At 52.3% G+C, this 15,371-nt stretch overlaps 1 protein-coding gene across 9 annotated transcripts in view; it reads right to left on the reverse strand.

Annotated features, from left to right (window-relative positions):
• Positions 1–15,371, reverse strand: part of MFSD13A (major facilitator superfamily domain containing 13A) — a 31,959-nt gene that overhangs the window by 10,496 nt on the left and 6,092 nt on the right. The window contains exons 1-10 of one of the 9 annotated variants that reach the window (XM_037804008.1): positions 12,298–13,657; positions 11,181–11,221; positions 6,767–7,016; positions 6,050–6,132; positions 5,029–5,481; positions 4,744–4,867; positions 4,000–4,096; positions 3,283–3,454; positions 3,012–3,205; positions 1,182–1,974 (exon numbers count right to left, since the gene is read on the reverse strand). In XM_037804008.1, coding sequence (XP_037659936.1) covers positions 1,712–1,974; positions 3,012–3,205; positions 3,283–3,454; positions 4,000–4,096; positions 4,744–4,867; positions 5,029–5,481; positions 6,050–6,132; positions 6,767–7,016; positions 11,181–11,221; positions 12,298–12,396 — 1,776 coding nt within the window. In that variant the 5' untranslated portion in view covers positions 12,397–13,657 and the 3' untranslated portion in view covers positions 1,182–1,711. Of the gene's footprint in view, positions 1–1,181; positions 1,975–3,011; positions 3,206–3,282; positions 3,455–3,999; positions 4,097–4,743; positions 4,868–5,028; positions 5,482–5,965; positions 6,133–6,766; positions 7,017–11,009; positions 11,116–11,180; positions 11,222–12,297; positions 13,686–13,907; positions 13,929–13,956; positions 14,009–15,371 lie in introns of those variants that run through there. The other 8 variants (XM_037804013.1, XM_037804009.1, XM_037804012.1 and 5 more) reach the window with 8 other exon arrangements.

Genomic DNA, 15,371 nt, shown 5'->3' on the forward strand with positions numbered 1-15,371 from the left:
AGCTGTGGTCCCTGAATCTGAGGTGGTGCCTAAATCTTGTCTGTCCTCCAGAGGGCACTGTTGCGCCAGACCTTTGCCCAAGTCCCAGCCTGTCAGGTGGATCCAGAGAAAATGGTGTTCATGCCAAAGCCCAGGTTTGGGAACTGAGGGTCCCCACCCCTGGGTACACACTCGAGCCCATGGGTGAGACTGCACCCCAAATGATAGGAGAAGCTGTTGATATTTGTGAAGTCATAAAGTCTCAAAAGTTTGTTATAAGAGTTTTGGGAGCGTAAAATGGTGTTTCTGGGACACCTATTCTCAGATATGATTAATCAGTTCTCCATTTTAAACCTGGACTTGGGGGAAGAAAACTTGCCTGGCGCTTTACAAAGGTTAATGCATTTAATCCTCCCAATATCCTACAAGACGTAGGTATTTTTATTATTCCTTTTACAGATGCAGAAATAGAGCCGCAGAAAGAATAAGAACTTTCACTTAACGAAGGTTCTGCCTTTATTAGTTAGGATTTGATCCCAGGCAATAAGCCCCAGAACCTACATTCTCAACCACCACACAGACCTCAAAACACCATCGGCTTAGAGCACTGGTTCTCAAGTGGGGCCAATTTTGCCCCATAGGGCACATTTGGCAAGAATATTTGGTTGTCACACCTGGGGGGTGGGAGGGTGCTACTGGCATCTAATGGGTAGAGGCCAGAAATGCTGATGAATATCCACAACAAAGAATTATCCAGCCCAAAATGTCTCCAGGGCCAAGGTTGAGAAACACTGGCCTAGAGCAATGGTTCCCAATCCCAGCTGCATGGTAAAAGTGCCTTCAGAGCTTTTAAAAATCCCAACACCCAGGCCATACCCCAGACCCTTAATTAATTCCGAATTTTTGGGAAAAGAACTCAGACATCAGTTCTGGTTTTGTTTTTAAAGTTCTCCTGGTGATTAGAAGGTTGAGAACCTAAACGAAGCTCCTCTTCCTTGACTACTGTGTTCAAAGATGGTACATGGGAATTGCCCTTGGGCGACTGGCCCCAGGCCTGAAAGCCATTTTTCCCCCACTTCCCAGGCAGCTACCAATCTGCGTTTTCTCACTGGTACCTCAGCAAGGCTCATGCAGGTAGCCCACTGTTTAGAAAAATGCCCAACCCCACCATCCACTACTCACATGCACAGTAAAGACCTGAGGAATAGAAATGGCTGGCTTTAATCAGTCTGTTTGAAATGACCTTTTAGATGCGGGGTGGGGGTGGGGGAACCCTGCAGTGGATGGGGTTGCTACTTCAGGCACAGCTGAAGCAGGGAACCCTCCGAGAGAAATCACTGCTGGGGTGGAGGGGGAGGTCTGGGGGATTACACTCGGCTTCCCCTAAATGGATGAAAGGGAGCAGTGGTTCCTGAGCCCACGCAGCAGCCAGGCTCAGCCAACACGGACAGGCCTCCGTGCCCCACAGCAGCCCCTGTGTACCGCAGGACAGCCCTTCGCTTCTTGGTCCTCTTCTTTCCTCCTGCCCCATAAGGGGCAACAGGTCCCTGAGCACATCCAGCACCGCCCTTGCCTGAGTTGGGCCAGACAGCTAAGCAGGACGGTGGGCCTCGGTGGAGCTCCTGGCCCAGCCAGAACCCTCCCACTCTGTGTCTTTCCACCAGACTGGCAAAAGTAGCTCCTGCCCAGGGCTGCAGGCAGCGTCGTCACCATGGTGGCCTTGCCCCACCTCTCACACTGTCTTAATATTCAGAGTTTGGGCCTGTGATAGGTTCTGGCGCTGGGCTTTGACCATGTGCAGGCGTCTGCCATGCAGCGTGAACTGGGACCAGGTGAACAGCTGCAGCAGAGCACAAGTAATGGGCACCAGCACCAGCAGGTAGAAACAGCCCTGACGTAGCATCGGGGCTGGCGCTGGGGGGGGCGCCGGGGGCTCTGGCCAGGGCTGGGCACTCCCCACAGGGGTCAGTAGGGGCTGCTGGAAGAGATCATGGCCTGGGACAAGAGAACACAGAAAGCATGGTCAGCCAGTTCCCCTCCAAAGTCCACTGTGTGACACCTCAAACATCACATGTACACCTCCAAATCACAACTCTGGATTTCTTCCCCCAAACCTGCTCCGACCCTAATCCTTCCCTTCTCAGTGAATGGCATCACTGTCCACCAAGTAACTCAGCTCAGAAACCGCAAAGCCTTCCTCAATGCCTCAAGTTCCTTCATCACTCCCCAACATCCAATCCTTTCCCAACTTCATAACGTAGCCCAAACCCATCCCCTTCTTTCCAGCTCCCTGCCACCACTCTGGTCCAAGCCTCCATTGCCTTTGCCCCAGCTCCTCAATGATATCCCTGCTGTTCCCGTTGGCATCCCTATAATCCTTTTTCCACACAGAAGACAGAGTGAACTTATAGAAATGTAAATCAGACTATGTCACTTGCCTGCTTAAAACTTTCCCATTAGCTTCTCTTTGCATCAGTATCTACAAAGCCCTCTTCACTTCTCCAGCCTCATCTCCTAAGCACCCGGATACCTCAGGCCTTTGCAGCTGCTGTTCCCTCCACCAGGGATGCCCTGAGATCTTTTCTAGACCAACTCCTTACCATTCAGCCCATCTGATGTCACCTCAGAGAGGCCTTTCCTATCCACATTAAGTAGCTTCTCAGTCCTACTGGCCCACATCTTCCCATTTTTCACCATACCACCCCCTCTGACAAAACATCAGCTCCGTGACAGCAAAGACCTTGTCTGTCATTCCTTGTTATTTCCCTAGCACCTAGGGCAGCGCCTGGCACAAAGAAGGTATTCTATATATATTTGTTGAATTAACAAATGAACTATTGGAAGAATCTCAGACCTAGTCCCCTTTGCCCCTGTGGAAAGGGGCAGAGGAGAGGTGTTAGCCCAGGCGGCCCAGCCAGGCCTGTCACCACTCTCCCTCACTGGACTCAGAGCTCAGGCTTGTCAGCTGGTGCCCCAGGTAAGCTGCACCCCCTGGAGCCTCAAGAGTCTCTTGCCAGCCACTGGGCCCTCACCTGTATAAAAGCAGAGCAGCCAGGTGCCCAGCAGTGGAGCGAAGGTCTGGCCTGGTTTGGTCACCAGGGCAACCATGCCAAAGAGGAGTGCCGAGGCTGCCTGCTTGCGGTGGTTCAGCACCAGGTCCTCGTCCACCAGGTCAGTGACCACCAGGGTCAGCAGCTTACAGGTCCCCTCAGTGAAGACGCGGTTACTGCCGGCGAAGAGAGAGAAGGCAAGAGTGGGGGCATGAGGCAGACACGAGGGGGCTGAGGTAGGGCAGGCGCATACCTGGCAATGAAGAGGCAGAGCAGGCCGGGGCGGTCGGGGCCAGCGAACAGCATTAGCAGGCTGAGGCCCAGCTTGAGCAGGAAGAGCCCCCGGACCACAGCATAGACACCCCAGCGCCGGCACAGGGACAGGAAGTAGAGGTTGTTGAGATGGGGAGCGACATAGGAGATGCCTGGGGAGAAGGGGCCCAGCTTTGTCAGGGGGCACTGCCACAGCCCCAACAATTATCAACATTTAACAAGCAGAACCATAGCCTGCATTTACTGAACACTAACGTTGTGCCGGGCTGTAAGAGTTTCACGGTCATTCTTTAATCTAATCCTCACACCACTTTAAGGTAAGTACTATCACCCCTACTTTACAATGGGAAATGGAGGGCTGAAGAGATCAAATGCCCAAAGCCACACAGTGAATAAGCACAGTCAGGGCCCCCACCCAGGCCCACCCGACTCTAGTCCTCGCTGGTGGCCTGCCACAGCGCCAAGTGGCCTCCGGAGCCATGGAAGAGCATCCCTGGCCCTACCCACACCCACGATAGGCTCCCACCCCTTCCTTGGAAAAACAGAGCCAAGGACCGGAGGCACAAGTCCTCAGCAGATTCATCCCTGCCCTTTCCACCGGGGGCCCCAGCTGGGGAGGTGGCCATTCCTACAGCTGGGCTAGGGGTTCTGGGGTACAAGCCTCTGTCCTTCCAGCCTACCTAAGGCACTTACTCACCCAACAAGAAGGAGCCCGTGGAGAGAGAGATGTGGTCTGACAGCAGATGCTCCAGGAAGAGGGGGAAGAAGTTACTGTTGAAGTGGCAGTGAAAGACCTGCAACCCAAAGGGGCAGTGAGGAGGCTGCCAGGGGGTGGGGGGGACGGGAGCCTGGAGCCAGCACCAAAAGCCAAAAGGAGAGCATGAGTCCCCCGTCCACAGAGCAGCAAGAGGGAGAACAGGCCTTTATCTCACATGGAACATGCCAGAACAAAACCTAACACCAAATTCCTGTTTCTTATCTAACTTTGCAAAAGTTAGGCATGATAAGATAGTAATTGAAACAATTAGAAGATTTTCTTTTTAATTGAAAACACCTTAATAAAACAATTTTAATGACATAAAACAATCTATTTCTAAATTTGGGTATGTGTTTTAGGGGCAGCACTCAGATTTTTTAAAAGATTGCCAAGAGTCCTCAAAAGGAGTCTCTTTCATTTCCTCACATTATAGATGAGGCCAAGGCTGCCCAGAGAGGCTGAGCTCTGCCTCAGATCACACGGGGAGTTAAGAGCTCAGACGGTGCTAGAATCCAGGTCTCGCAACTGTCCTGCCTGTGTTCCTGCCGTCACACCAAATCCCCATCAGCCCTCCCACGAGGCTCACAACTGATTCCCCAGCTCTTGCGGAACCTCCCACCTTGTGTGCAGCATATCCCAGCCAGCCTGGAGTGGGACTGGGGGGTGTGGCACTACACCCCATACCTGCACCAGGTCCATGCCCACGAACCACAGGAAGTTCCGGTGGCGCGCCAGCTGCCGGAGGTACTGGCCCAAGGTGATGCTGCCTGCCTCCTCGCCGCCCACAAGCAGCTCCTCTCCACACAGGCTACAGGGCGGAAAGGAGTTAAGAGCTGCCTGGACCCGGGGCTGGGCCACAGCCATCCCCCCACTCCAGGGCAGCCACCCATCAATCAGGGGACCCAGTGCTGAAATCAGACTCAGAACTGAGTGCTAGAGGCACCTGGAGAAGGAGGGCTGGCCACTCACCCACCATCCACAGCCAGGCCTGGGCACCCTGGCTCCCTGCCAGCCACCTCAGCCCGCCGCCTCAGCAGCTGTGTGGCCCCCACGAAGCCCAGCCCAGAGCCAGCAGCCAGTGCCACGCAGAAGGCACGGAAGGAGGAGAAGTCCTCCTTGTTCCAGAAGGCATAGGAGGCAAAGACAGAGAGGGAGCCAGCTGCACTGAAGAGGGAGCAGTAGAAGTTGAGGTGGGTGCGGTCGTGGGCTGAGAGGGCCAGGTCAGCCAGCAAGGCATGATGGTGCAGGTCTACGAGAGTCAGGAAGCCATCATAGAGGCACAGGCACAGCAAGAACTGCAGGCCAGCTGGGGCCCAGGGCACCCAGAACGCCAGGAACGACAGTGCCAGCAGCGGCCCGTGCCAGCCCAGTGCCCGCACCCGTGCTAGCACCACGGCCCTTGAGGAGAGCCTGGTGCCCAACCTGCCAGGGAGAGGAGGGCTGTTAGAAGATGCCCTTTCAGCCCTGGCCAGTCCCAGGTACCCCTGCTCAGGCCCCAGAGGGGGATGCATTCCCAGTGTGCAGGATTCACACTGGGGTGGCCCCACTGTGGCCTGAGTCCCCAGCAATCCAATTGGTAAGTACAACCCAGCAGCAGGTACACTCTTCTGTCCCAACCTCCTTCCCTACTAGCCTGACAGGGCTGAGAGCCAAAGGGTGGTAGGATACCCACTTCTCAAGGATGGGGACAGCAGCAATGGGACCAAAGCAGGGATGGGGTAAAGGAATGTGCCAGAAGCAACAGAGGGTGCTTGGGGTATTGAGCCTAGTTCTGAGGGGCAAAACAAGCCAAGGTGGGGTGGATCTCTTCCCCTGGGCAAGCAAGGCAAGGGTTGGTCAAGACCACATCCCCAGTCTGGACAAAGCCTGCCCCGGGCCCCGGGAAGGCAGGGGTACAGTTTCCCACCCCCAACGTGGACAGAGGTCCTCTACCAGGAGAGAGGGGCGGGGTAGAACAGGATCAGTCATGAGCCATCCCCAAGGCACGAACCGGGGCTGGGAGCTGAGGAACTGGCGGTCACTGAGCCAGCCAAAGAGGGGGTCATTGAGGCTGTTCCAGAGGAGAAACACTGTCTGCAGGTGGAAGGGAGAAAGGGCAGTGGGCTCCAGGCAGCCTCCTCCCCAGGGCTTTCCCCACCCCAGCCTGCCTTCCTGCCTACAAACCTCTGCTCATATCAGTCCTGCTAAAACCCATTCAGCCAGCCACTGCCCCCACCCAGCCCTACCCATCCAGGGCCCAGCTAATAAGTTAGTACCTGTGAATATATGTTATGTTATATTATGTTATTATGCTATATCATTATATTAATTATACCCTGCACACATATTATACATGTATTATATACATATATATATACTTATGTATAATAATATACACATACTATATTCATCTATGCCTATAAACACATGCATGAATAATAATACATATTATTATTATTATTAAGCATATATACACATACATATACATATATTGTATATGTGAACATAAAGAGCAGTGCCTGGCTCCCAGGACATGGCCAGGAGGGCTGGTCTAATCCCACGGAGGAGGACCCATCAAGGCCGCCACCTCCAGCATCCCCTGCCAAGGCCCAGGTGGGCAGCCTGGCCCGGGGCCCTGACAGGGCAGGACCCAGCACCTGCCATCTGCCCAGCAGCCCATGTGTCCTCTAGGCTCCCAGCCAGGCTGGCCGCCCCAGCCTGGCCCTACCTCTCCAACCCAGAAGGCCGTCTTGTTGATCTTGTACACTGAGACAAAGGTGTCCACGTAGTAGAGCAGGAACACATTGTGCAGGATGGAGATGAAGAGGGCCAGGGAGCCATAGACCACAGCCGTTGGCAGGCCTAACAACCAGGCCTGGGGCCAGCCCAGCCCCATGGCTGCCAGCCCCAGCTCCGGCCTCAGCCCCAGGAGCACTGGGGAGGACCCATGGCCACAGGCAGTCTTGCCATTCTTGTTCCTGGGGAAGGAGGAGCCAGTTAGCAGCAGGGATCAGAGCCAGCTTGGCTTCTAACTCCAGACCCCTGAGTCTTTTAAAAACCACTTCCTCTGAGAGACAGTGTGTATATAAAACAAACCTGGGAATCTTGGTTGAAGTACAGCTGAAACAATGCTAACCTAGATACCACTACTGGGGGAATAACCCACCAAAACCGATAAAGCCCACGGGAAAAGAGGGCAGGGATCCCACAACTGCTGAGTTAGGCTGAGAGCTGTATATTCATTATCTTACTTCATCCACACTGCAGGACCTTAACATTATGACCAAGACAAACCTAGTTTTCAGCAGACAATGTACTTCCTGTACAACCTTAGGCAAGCTATTTAACCCAAGCCTGTTTCCTCTTCTGTAAAAGGAAAAGGGGGGTGATCATATCTACTCTGCAGAGGAACCGTGAGGATTAAATGAGAGAACTCACAGTAAGTGTTCAACAAATGGATCTTGGTGGTACATTATCATCTTCCCAAAAACCAGTGAAGTCTTTAGCACTATGACGATTTTATGGAGAACAACCCTGAGTTCAGAGATGTTAAGTGACTTGCCCAGTGTCACACAGCAATAAAGCAGCAGATTTGAACCCAAGCCTGTCTGGCTCCAAAACCTGTTCTGCTCTTTGACCTCCCAAATCAGGTTCCTTTGCACTGCCTGAGAGAACAGGGATGTGATGTCTGCTCCATGATCTGGCAAAATGTGGTAAGAGTCCACAACCACTCATGCCCTTTGATTCCAGAAATTCCACCCCAAGGATCTAACCCCAAAGGAATGTGGACAGAGATGTCCGTAACAGCAGCATTTCTAAACAGCAAAAAGCTGGACACAGCCCAAGAGTGCAACAAAGGGCCTGGCTCAGAAAGCCCAGTGCTCTCCAGAAAAGCCTACGGAGGGCTCGCACATGGGCACCATCGATGCTTGGGCAGAGAAACCCGAGAGTGTGGCATGTAAAAGAGGAGAACAAAGGACAGTGTGGGTGCCCAGCTCCCAACCAGGCAGATTCATGTACAAAGACTGACAGGCCAGACTGACCATGAGTGGGAAAGGAAATAAAAATAGGATTCTTATTAGAACAGCACTTCTCAAACTATAACGTGCTCAGGATTCTGACTCAGAAGGTCTAGGGACGAATCTGAAATTCTACATTTCTAACAGGCTTCCAGGTGGGGTTGCCACTGCTGCCTCACATGACTGCACTTCAAGCAGACAGGCATTAAGCTGTCTGTCTGTCTCTTTCTTTTTTTAAAATTCAAAATTCCTGTTCTCTTTTTAGAAAAATAATTCTCACATGGGCTTATCTATTCCCCCCAGCTTTGGGGGCTTCCCAATCTGTTGAACTGTGTCCCTCCAAAAAATATGTTCATGTCCTAACCCCCAGTATCTGTGAATGAAACCCTATTTGGAATAGGGTTGCAGATGTAACTAAGCAGAGGTCACACTGAATTAAGGTAATGTCTTTATAAGGAGAAGACAGCCATCTGAAGACAGATTGGAGTGATGCAGCCACAGGCCAAGGACTGTCACCAAGAGCTGGAAGAGGAAAGGAAAGATTATCTCCTGAAGCCTTCAGAAGGAGCACTGCCCTGCCAACACTTTGATTTCAGACTTCCAGTTTCCAGACCTGTGAGAGAATAAATTTCTGTTGTTTGAAGCCACCCAGTTTGTGGTTCTTGGTTATACAGCCCTGGGAGATGAATACGTACCTGTTTTAGTTTGCCAGGCTGCTGAAAGCAGTTACCGTAAAATGGTTTGGTTTTTAACAACGGGAATTTATTAGTTCAGTTTTGAAGCTGAGAAAAATGTCCAAATCAAAGCATCATGAAGGCAATGCTTTCTTCTGAAACACTGGCTGCTAGCAATCTTTGGCTCCTCTGCCACATGGCAAGGCACATGGTGGCATCTGCTGGCCTCCCCCTTCTCTTCTGGCTTTTGCTGCTTTCAGTTTCTGGCTTCCATGGCTTTCTCACTCTCTCTGTATTCATTCTGTTTATACAGGACTCCAGTAAGAAGATTAAGATGCATACTGAATGAGGTGGGTCACACCTTAACTGAAGTAGCCTGGTCAAAAGTTCCTACTTACAATGGGTCCACACCCACAGGAATGGATTGACTTTAAGAACATGTCTTTCTGGGGTAAGTACAGCTTCAAACCATCACATCACCCTCAGGGACTGATCCTTGGAGAGCCCCCGTGACCCTCGACCCGAGCCTGCCCACAGGCTTCATCTACAGGCACAAGTAAACACACACATGCCCATGTGCAGAGTTGAGACTTGTTTCCCAGTAAGGTCAGGCCCTGGAGGGCCGATTTCAGTCCCAGTCCCACAGCAGCAGCAGCGACTCCCCAGAACCTGTCCTTGCCCCAGAACCCACCATGGCTCGTGCTGCCTAACATGCCAAGGCCTCACCACCCCAACCGCCCTGGTCTTCAAGGGCTTTTGTAATCCAGCCTCTCCCGGCCAGGCCAGTCTGGCCTCCCTCTGGATTTCCAACCACCCTCTTCTCTTGCCTTTGTTCTTGCTGATCCTTCCCACAGAAGCACCCTCCACCTCCTCACCTCGCTCTCATCCATCCTTCAGGAGCCAAAACCATGGCCAGGAAACTTTCTCCAACTCCTAAGGCCCTTGTGGATCCCTCCTGGCCCTGCCCACCATTCCCTCTGTCTGCACAGCAAACACTCCTGCCTCTCCCCACCCCATCCTGAGTCTGGAGTTTCCAGCAGCAGGGCCTGTGTCTTCACCTTCTGTCTCCCTCACGGGGACAAAGAGCCGGACTCAACCACTCTTGCTGTGGGAGTGACTGGGATAGAAAGAGGCTCTGAGGGAAGAACAGGAGGACTCTCGCTGGGTAGCAAGTCACTCAGAAGATCCTTAGGCACCCACCCATGCCAACCTCATGCCGGCCTATGCCTGGTGAGCGAGGAAACGAGAGAGGGAGAAGCGGGCTAGAACTACCTGAAACCAGACCACTGAGTCTGCCAGAATCTCCGAGGTGGCCTCTTCCTGGGGCTCTCGAACTCCTGAAGGAATGCTCAGTGGGAAACCCTTTTTTTTTTCCTACAGCTTTACTGAGGTATAACTGACATACAGTAAACTACACATATTCAAAGTGTCGAATCAGGTAATTTTAACCTAGGTATGCACCTGTGCAGCCATCGCAGCTGAGATAATGAACATATCCATCACCCTTAGATTCCCCGGCACTGCTTTTCTAAGTCCCTAGTGGGAAGAAAACACAACTGGGGGTCTCGAACGTTCTGTGCCTGTCTCTCAATCTGCATTATGGGAATGATAACCCTACCTACTTCATAAAGTTTTTGTTCACAGTCAATGAGAAAATACTCTAGAGCGCTTAGCATGGTAAGTGTAGTAAGTGCTCAGTGAACCCGAGCACTTACTACCACTGAACCTCACAGACCAGAGAGGCCCTGCTACCTACCTCAAAAGGATAGGGTTAGGATTAAATGAGATATCATCTAAAGGTGCTTTGGGGCTGTGAAACACAATATACACCTCTGTTACTATCCTTAACCCCAGTCACTTTCTTCGCTCCCCCCAGGCCCTTTCAAGAACTCCCCCTGCCTTAAGCCCAAAGCCTTTGCCAAAAGAGAGTGAAGTCTTCCCAACCCCTACCCAGATGCCCTGGGAGTTGGAGAAGGCAAACCCTAAACACACGGTCCCCAGCCTCCACCAGGTAGCTCCCTGTACCCATGCTGGGACAAAGGTGGAAGAAAACCTCAAAGGGCAGTGAGATGCCGTCAGAAGGGCCTGGATTCAAATCCCAACCACACTTCCCTCTAAGACTGCAACCTCAGGCAAGTCACTTAACCTGTCTGAGCCTTGGTTTCCCCACCAGTAAAATGGGGTGCAGGGAGTTTTAAATTAATGCCCTGGAAGCCAGAGCACAGTGCCCAGCACATGGAAGAAGCTCAGAAACGGGCATTTCCTTGGAATCACTTACAACAGATAATGCAGAAGCAGGGAAATATCACGGGAATCAGGCTTCAGCCCCAGGTGAGGGACTTCAAGAGAAGAGAAGGGGCACTGGAGGAAGGTCAGAAGAGGGGGGCCTGCAAGGAGCAGGAACCAACTGCATGCAACTGTTTGGAAAAGCCAGACTCCCAACACAAACCTGGGCTCCAGCAAAGCAACACGTCCAGGTGAACCACGGCCCTGGAGAAGGTGGGGGTGAAGTGGTGGAGTCACTCCTCAGAGGCTGCCCTTCTAGCTTCTTCTCCTCTATCAGAAAACAGACTTTCCCCAGTAGCCTTTCCCACCCCCAATCACCCAAGCCTAGCTGCATAACCTGGGAGAGAGAACCTGTAACCTGCAACCAACTCCATCTACCCCTTGGCACCTTGCAGGAGAGCCTGCCTAGCAGCCCCTACAGCCTGTCTCACCCACTTTCCCCCATGATATGGTCCCAGCTGTGTGGCCTTCAACCAGTCACTCCCTCTCCCTGAGCCTCAGTCTTCTCATCTGTAAATGCCAACCTTAGAGTGGCTGTGGGGTTGAAATGCAAAAGGTATATAAAGCACTGAGCACAGTGCCCAGCACACAGAAGACCCTCAGTACACAGTAGCTCTTATTATTTTTCATGTGTCTTTAAAGGGTCTCACTCAGCGTCTTCTGCCAAATCTATGATTGAAGTTCTCTCCCAGCACCCAACACGGATGCCTCTCACTGCCTGGGAGCCCCTCTCATCTGGCATCCCTCAAATTATTTTTTTCAGTGCCACCTCCAACCTTTGTTCATGCTGTTCCGTCCACCTAAAACACCCTAGGTGTAACTAGGTACCATTTCTCAGGCATATAGGATATGCCTGGCTTACACTCATTGTCATGAGTCCTTACAACCTTTGTTACTATTTCCATCCCCACTTTGCAGATGGCTCTAAAGGTTAAATAACCAGCCCAGAGTCACAGAGCTAGTAGGTGCTGGAGCCAAGATTCAAAACAGGTGACTGAAAAAAACAAAAATTTCTCCATGTCTCACTTCACCATGCCCCTCAGCACCACAACAATCTCATCAAATCCTGTCCACTCAAGGCCCAGTTCAGTGTCACAGGCCTTCCCAAGTACACCCAAGCAGGTGTGCTCACCCCTCTCTACAACCCTGGGCCCCTGCACCAGGCATCCAAATGCCTCCCTGTCCCCTCCTTCGGAGCAGGGCTGGGCCAGACCCACTGAGGACTCCTGCCCACGCCCCCCACCAGGCTCCATCACCACATGTAGGTGCTCAATTAATACCTGCTGGATGGGTTTGCCCTTAAAAGGCCAAGATGGGCACGCCCAGCCCAAGAGAAGAGCAGCAACAGTGGTGGGAGATTCATCATCCCCTGATCCCATTGCATCCCAAGGTACGCGTTCTGCTTAGCTCTGGCGGATGGAAGAAAGAGGCAACCTGAGGGGCCTTGATGTGCTCAATGGGTAAAGCAAGACAACAGGTACCAAAGAATGTTAATGACAAAAAGTAACATTTATTAAGCTTTTAGCATAGGCCCAGGACTGTGCTAAGAAAAACAGGAAAATATGGGAAGAGACTCAGAGTAGAGAAGTAGAAAGGGGGGCAGAACACAGAAAGGGTTCTCTCCTGGGGACAATGGGAGGGAGGGGGGCCTCTCTGGGGGTGGGGAGGTAACAGATCAGATCTGGGTTTGGTAGGAAACTCTCCCCCATTCATCCCATTAGGCTCCTGGGAAAGAAAGAACTAGAAAGGGACAAAAACAGCAAATTCTCCCTGATTTCAGAGCCAACCTATGTAGGTGAGGGGTTGTGGGGAGGCTGACAGATGTGGTGGAAGAAATCAAGAATTCCAGACTGGACCCCAGGAGTGAAGGGCATCAAAAGGAGGGAAGGTGTTTTCCTGCAGGTCTAAAGAACAGAAAGCAGTGCAGAGGGAAAAAGCTGCTGATAGGCCTATGATTTGAAGCTGGGAACACTAGGTCACATTTGGACGTTATCGCTAACCAGCGTGACTTTATCCCTAAATGCATGAAATGGAGAAAACAATTCCACTGCCTGCCTCTCCTCAGGGATATCAACAAATGACACTGAAAGGTGTAATACTCTATGCAAATATAAATATACCCTTTTCTCAACAAGCAACTGACCTCTGAATTGTTTCACACTCGAGCCTTGCCTCTCTCCCCCAAGCAGGGCCAGGCACTCAAACGGGCTGCTGGGGACGCCACCTTCTATACCCAATTCTAATGGGCCCATCCTCCACCTCAGGCTGGGAGTAAATTTTCACCCAAATGGGCTGGGAAGGCACATCCTCTCCCCACCGCCCCACCAACGCCACAGCTACTACAGCAGCGGCTCCACCCGTTGCTCCCAAAACACAGTGGAGTTCGGGGTCAACCCAGGAGCTCTTTACACCACAGCAGGCGCTGAAACACGTGTAGTGGTTCTCCATTCCGCTTGCATGTTAAAATCATCCGAGGAGCTATTCAATGACACTGAGGCCCAGAGACCACCTCAGACCCATGAAATCGGACCCACTCTGGGTACAGCCCAGCCTCAGTGTTTCTGTTTTTTTTTTGTTTTGTTGTTGTTGTTGTTGTTTAAAGCTCCTTAAGTAATTCTACTACACCACGAGGTAAGTCTAATATGAATGTTTATGGGATTGATCACGGCCTGACCCACTGCATCCTGTGATCCCAGACCTCCCAGGGACCCCATTCCGCAAGGATTCCACCCTCACCCCTCGAGCCCAAGCTTCTCCCACACTGACCCTAGCGCTCTCCCAACCCACAACCGGATCGCCTCTGGAACCCCCGCAAACAGCCCCCATAATTCCCAGAGCTAATAGCATTCCCGTCTCCCTTGGGTTTATCGGTTGGGTACGCCAGCCCCACCTCGCGCCCGCTCCTGCCCGGGAGCCCCAGCCGCGAGCCAGCCTCTCACCGAAATCCCGGACCTCGTAGCCGAATCCCGCGGCTGCCAGGAGTCAGGTGCGAGCCAGTGCGCCTGCGCGCACGCCGCCAGCCTCTTCGCCAGCCCTTCCCTCCGCCCCCGCTCGGCGATTGGCTCTGCGCGGCCCCCAGGACCGCAACCCGGACAGGTGATCACGGGTGAGGCCGCCGTCGCCATATTTTCCATCGGCGTCTGCCCTTCGGGACCAAAATGAGAATGTGCACACTAGCAAGAAGGGGACAGGTTGCCTGGGTTCCTGGCCGCTCATACTCTCTTTCAGTTCCGTGAAGGCTCAATATCATTTCAGTTCAAATCACAAGTCTTTCCTGAGCACCTCCCTCCCCCATCCTTACTCAGTAATGATTTGGAGAATGAAGGAAGCTCAGCACCTTCCTTCAAGGCTCGTGATCTGACTGAATTCACAGCTGAAGCAGATATGGAGGTTGCAGCAGCACGATCTGGGACTTGATGCTAGAGTGTGAGCCCCTCAAGCTGGGAAGGCCCAGCTTGAGCTGTGGGCACAGGGCACAGCCAAAGGATTGGGGGGATGAGGAGGGGGACAGGAGCAGGCCCTGAAGGAGCAACCCTGAAGCCCAACCTCCTCATATTAGTGATAGTAAAATTAAACTATAAGGAGCACTGAGCTCTTACTTTGTGTCCAATACTGCGTTAAGCTCTCCACGTGCATTATCTTATTGAATACTCACCTCATCTCTGGGAGGTAAGTGCTTCTATCCCCATTTTACAGATGAGGAAACTGAGGTTCAGAGACATGCATTGACTTTAACACAACAAGCAGGAAGCCCAGGCAAGTTGGAACCCAGTTCTCCTGACTCCCAGAAAAGGGGTCTTTCCTCTTACCTGGCTGCTTTGCCTACCCCTTCCCAGGCCCTCTCAGTCAAGTTGTTTTGCTCAGCCTAGTCTGTGGAGGGATGTTCCATGCCATTCCCCAACTGGCTTGTAAGCCCGCCACCACGGATAGGTTTTTTAGGCAACCAAACAGCACACACTCCAGACCTGCTCAATTTCCCTACGCTAGGATATAGGGCAAGGAGCATGACCTTTTGCTTCTGCAGGACTTGGAAGTCAGGCTCCTAACTTCACCACTTCTTTGTTAAGGGGCCCCTTTACAAGCCTCTACTTCTATGCCTCACAGAGCTTTCATGGCCATTAAATGAGAAACAGGGATGTAAGAGTTTCATAAACTGTTGTCCCTTAGAGGCCTTTTGTTGATTGTTGTCAACAAGTTTTCTGCAGCTTATTGGGAGTCCTCACTTCCAACAACCCCCCTTACCTGGCAAAGGACCACCCACAGCAAATGGTCCAACACAGGAGAACCAGGGTTCAGGGACTGGGGCCCATTCCATCAGTTCCTGCAGAGTCCCCAAGGACCCCATGAAACTTAC

This window comes from Choloepus didactylus, chromosome 15, assembly GCF_015220235.1.
Source record: "Choloepus didactylus isolate mChoDid1 chromosome 15, mChoDid1.pri, whole genome shotgun sequence".
Taxonomy (NCBI): Eukaryota; Metazoa; Chordata; class Mammalia; order Pilosa; family Megalonychidae; genus Choloepus; species Choloepus didactylus.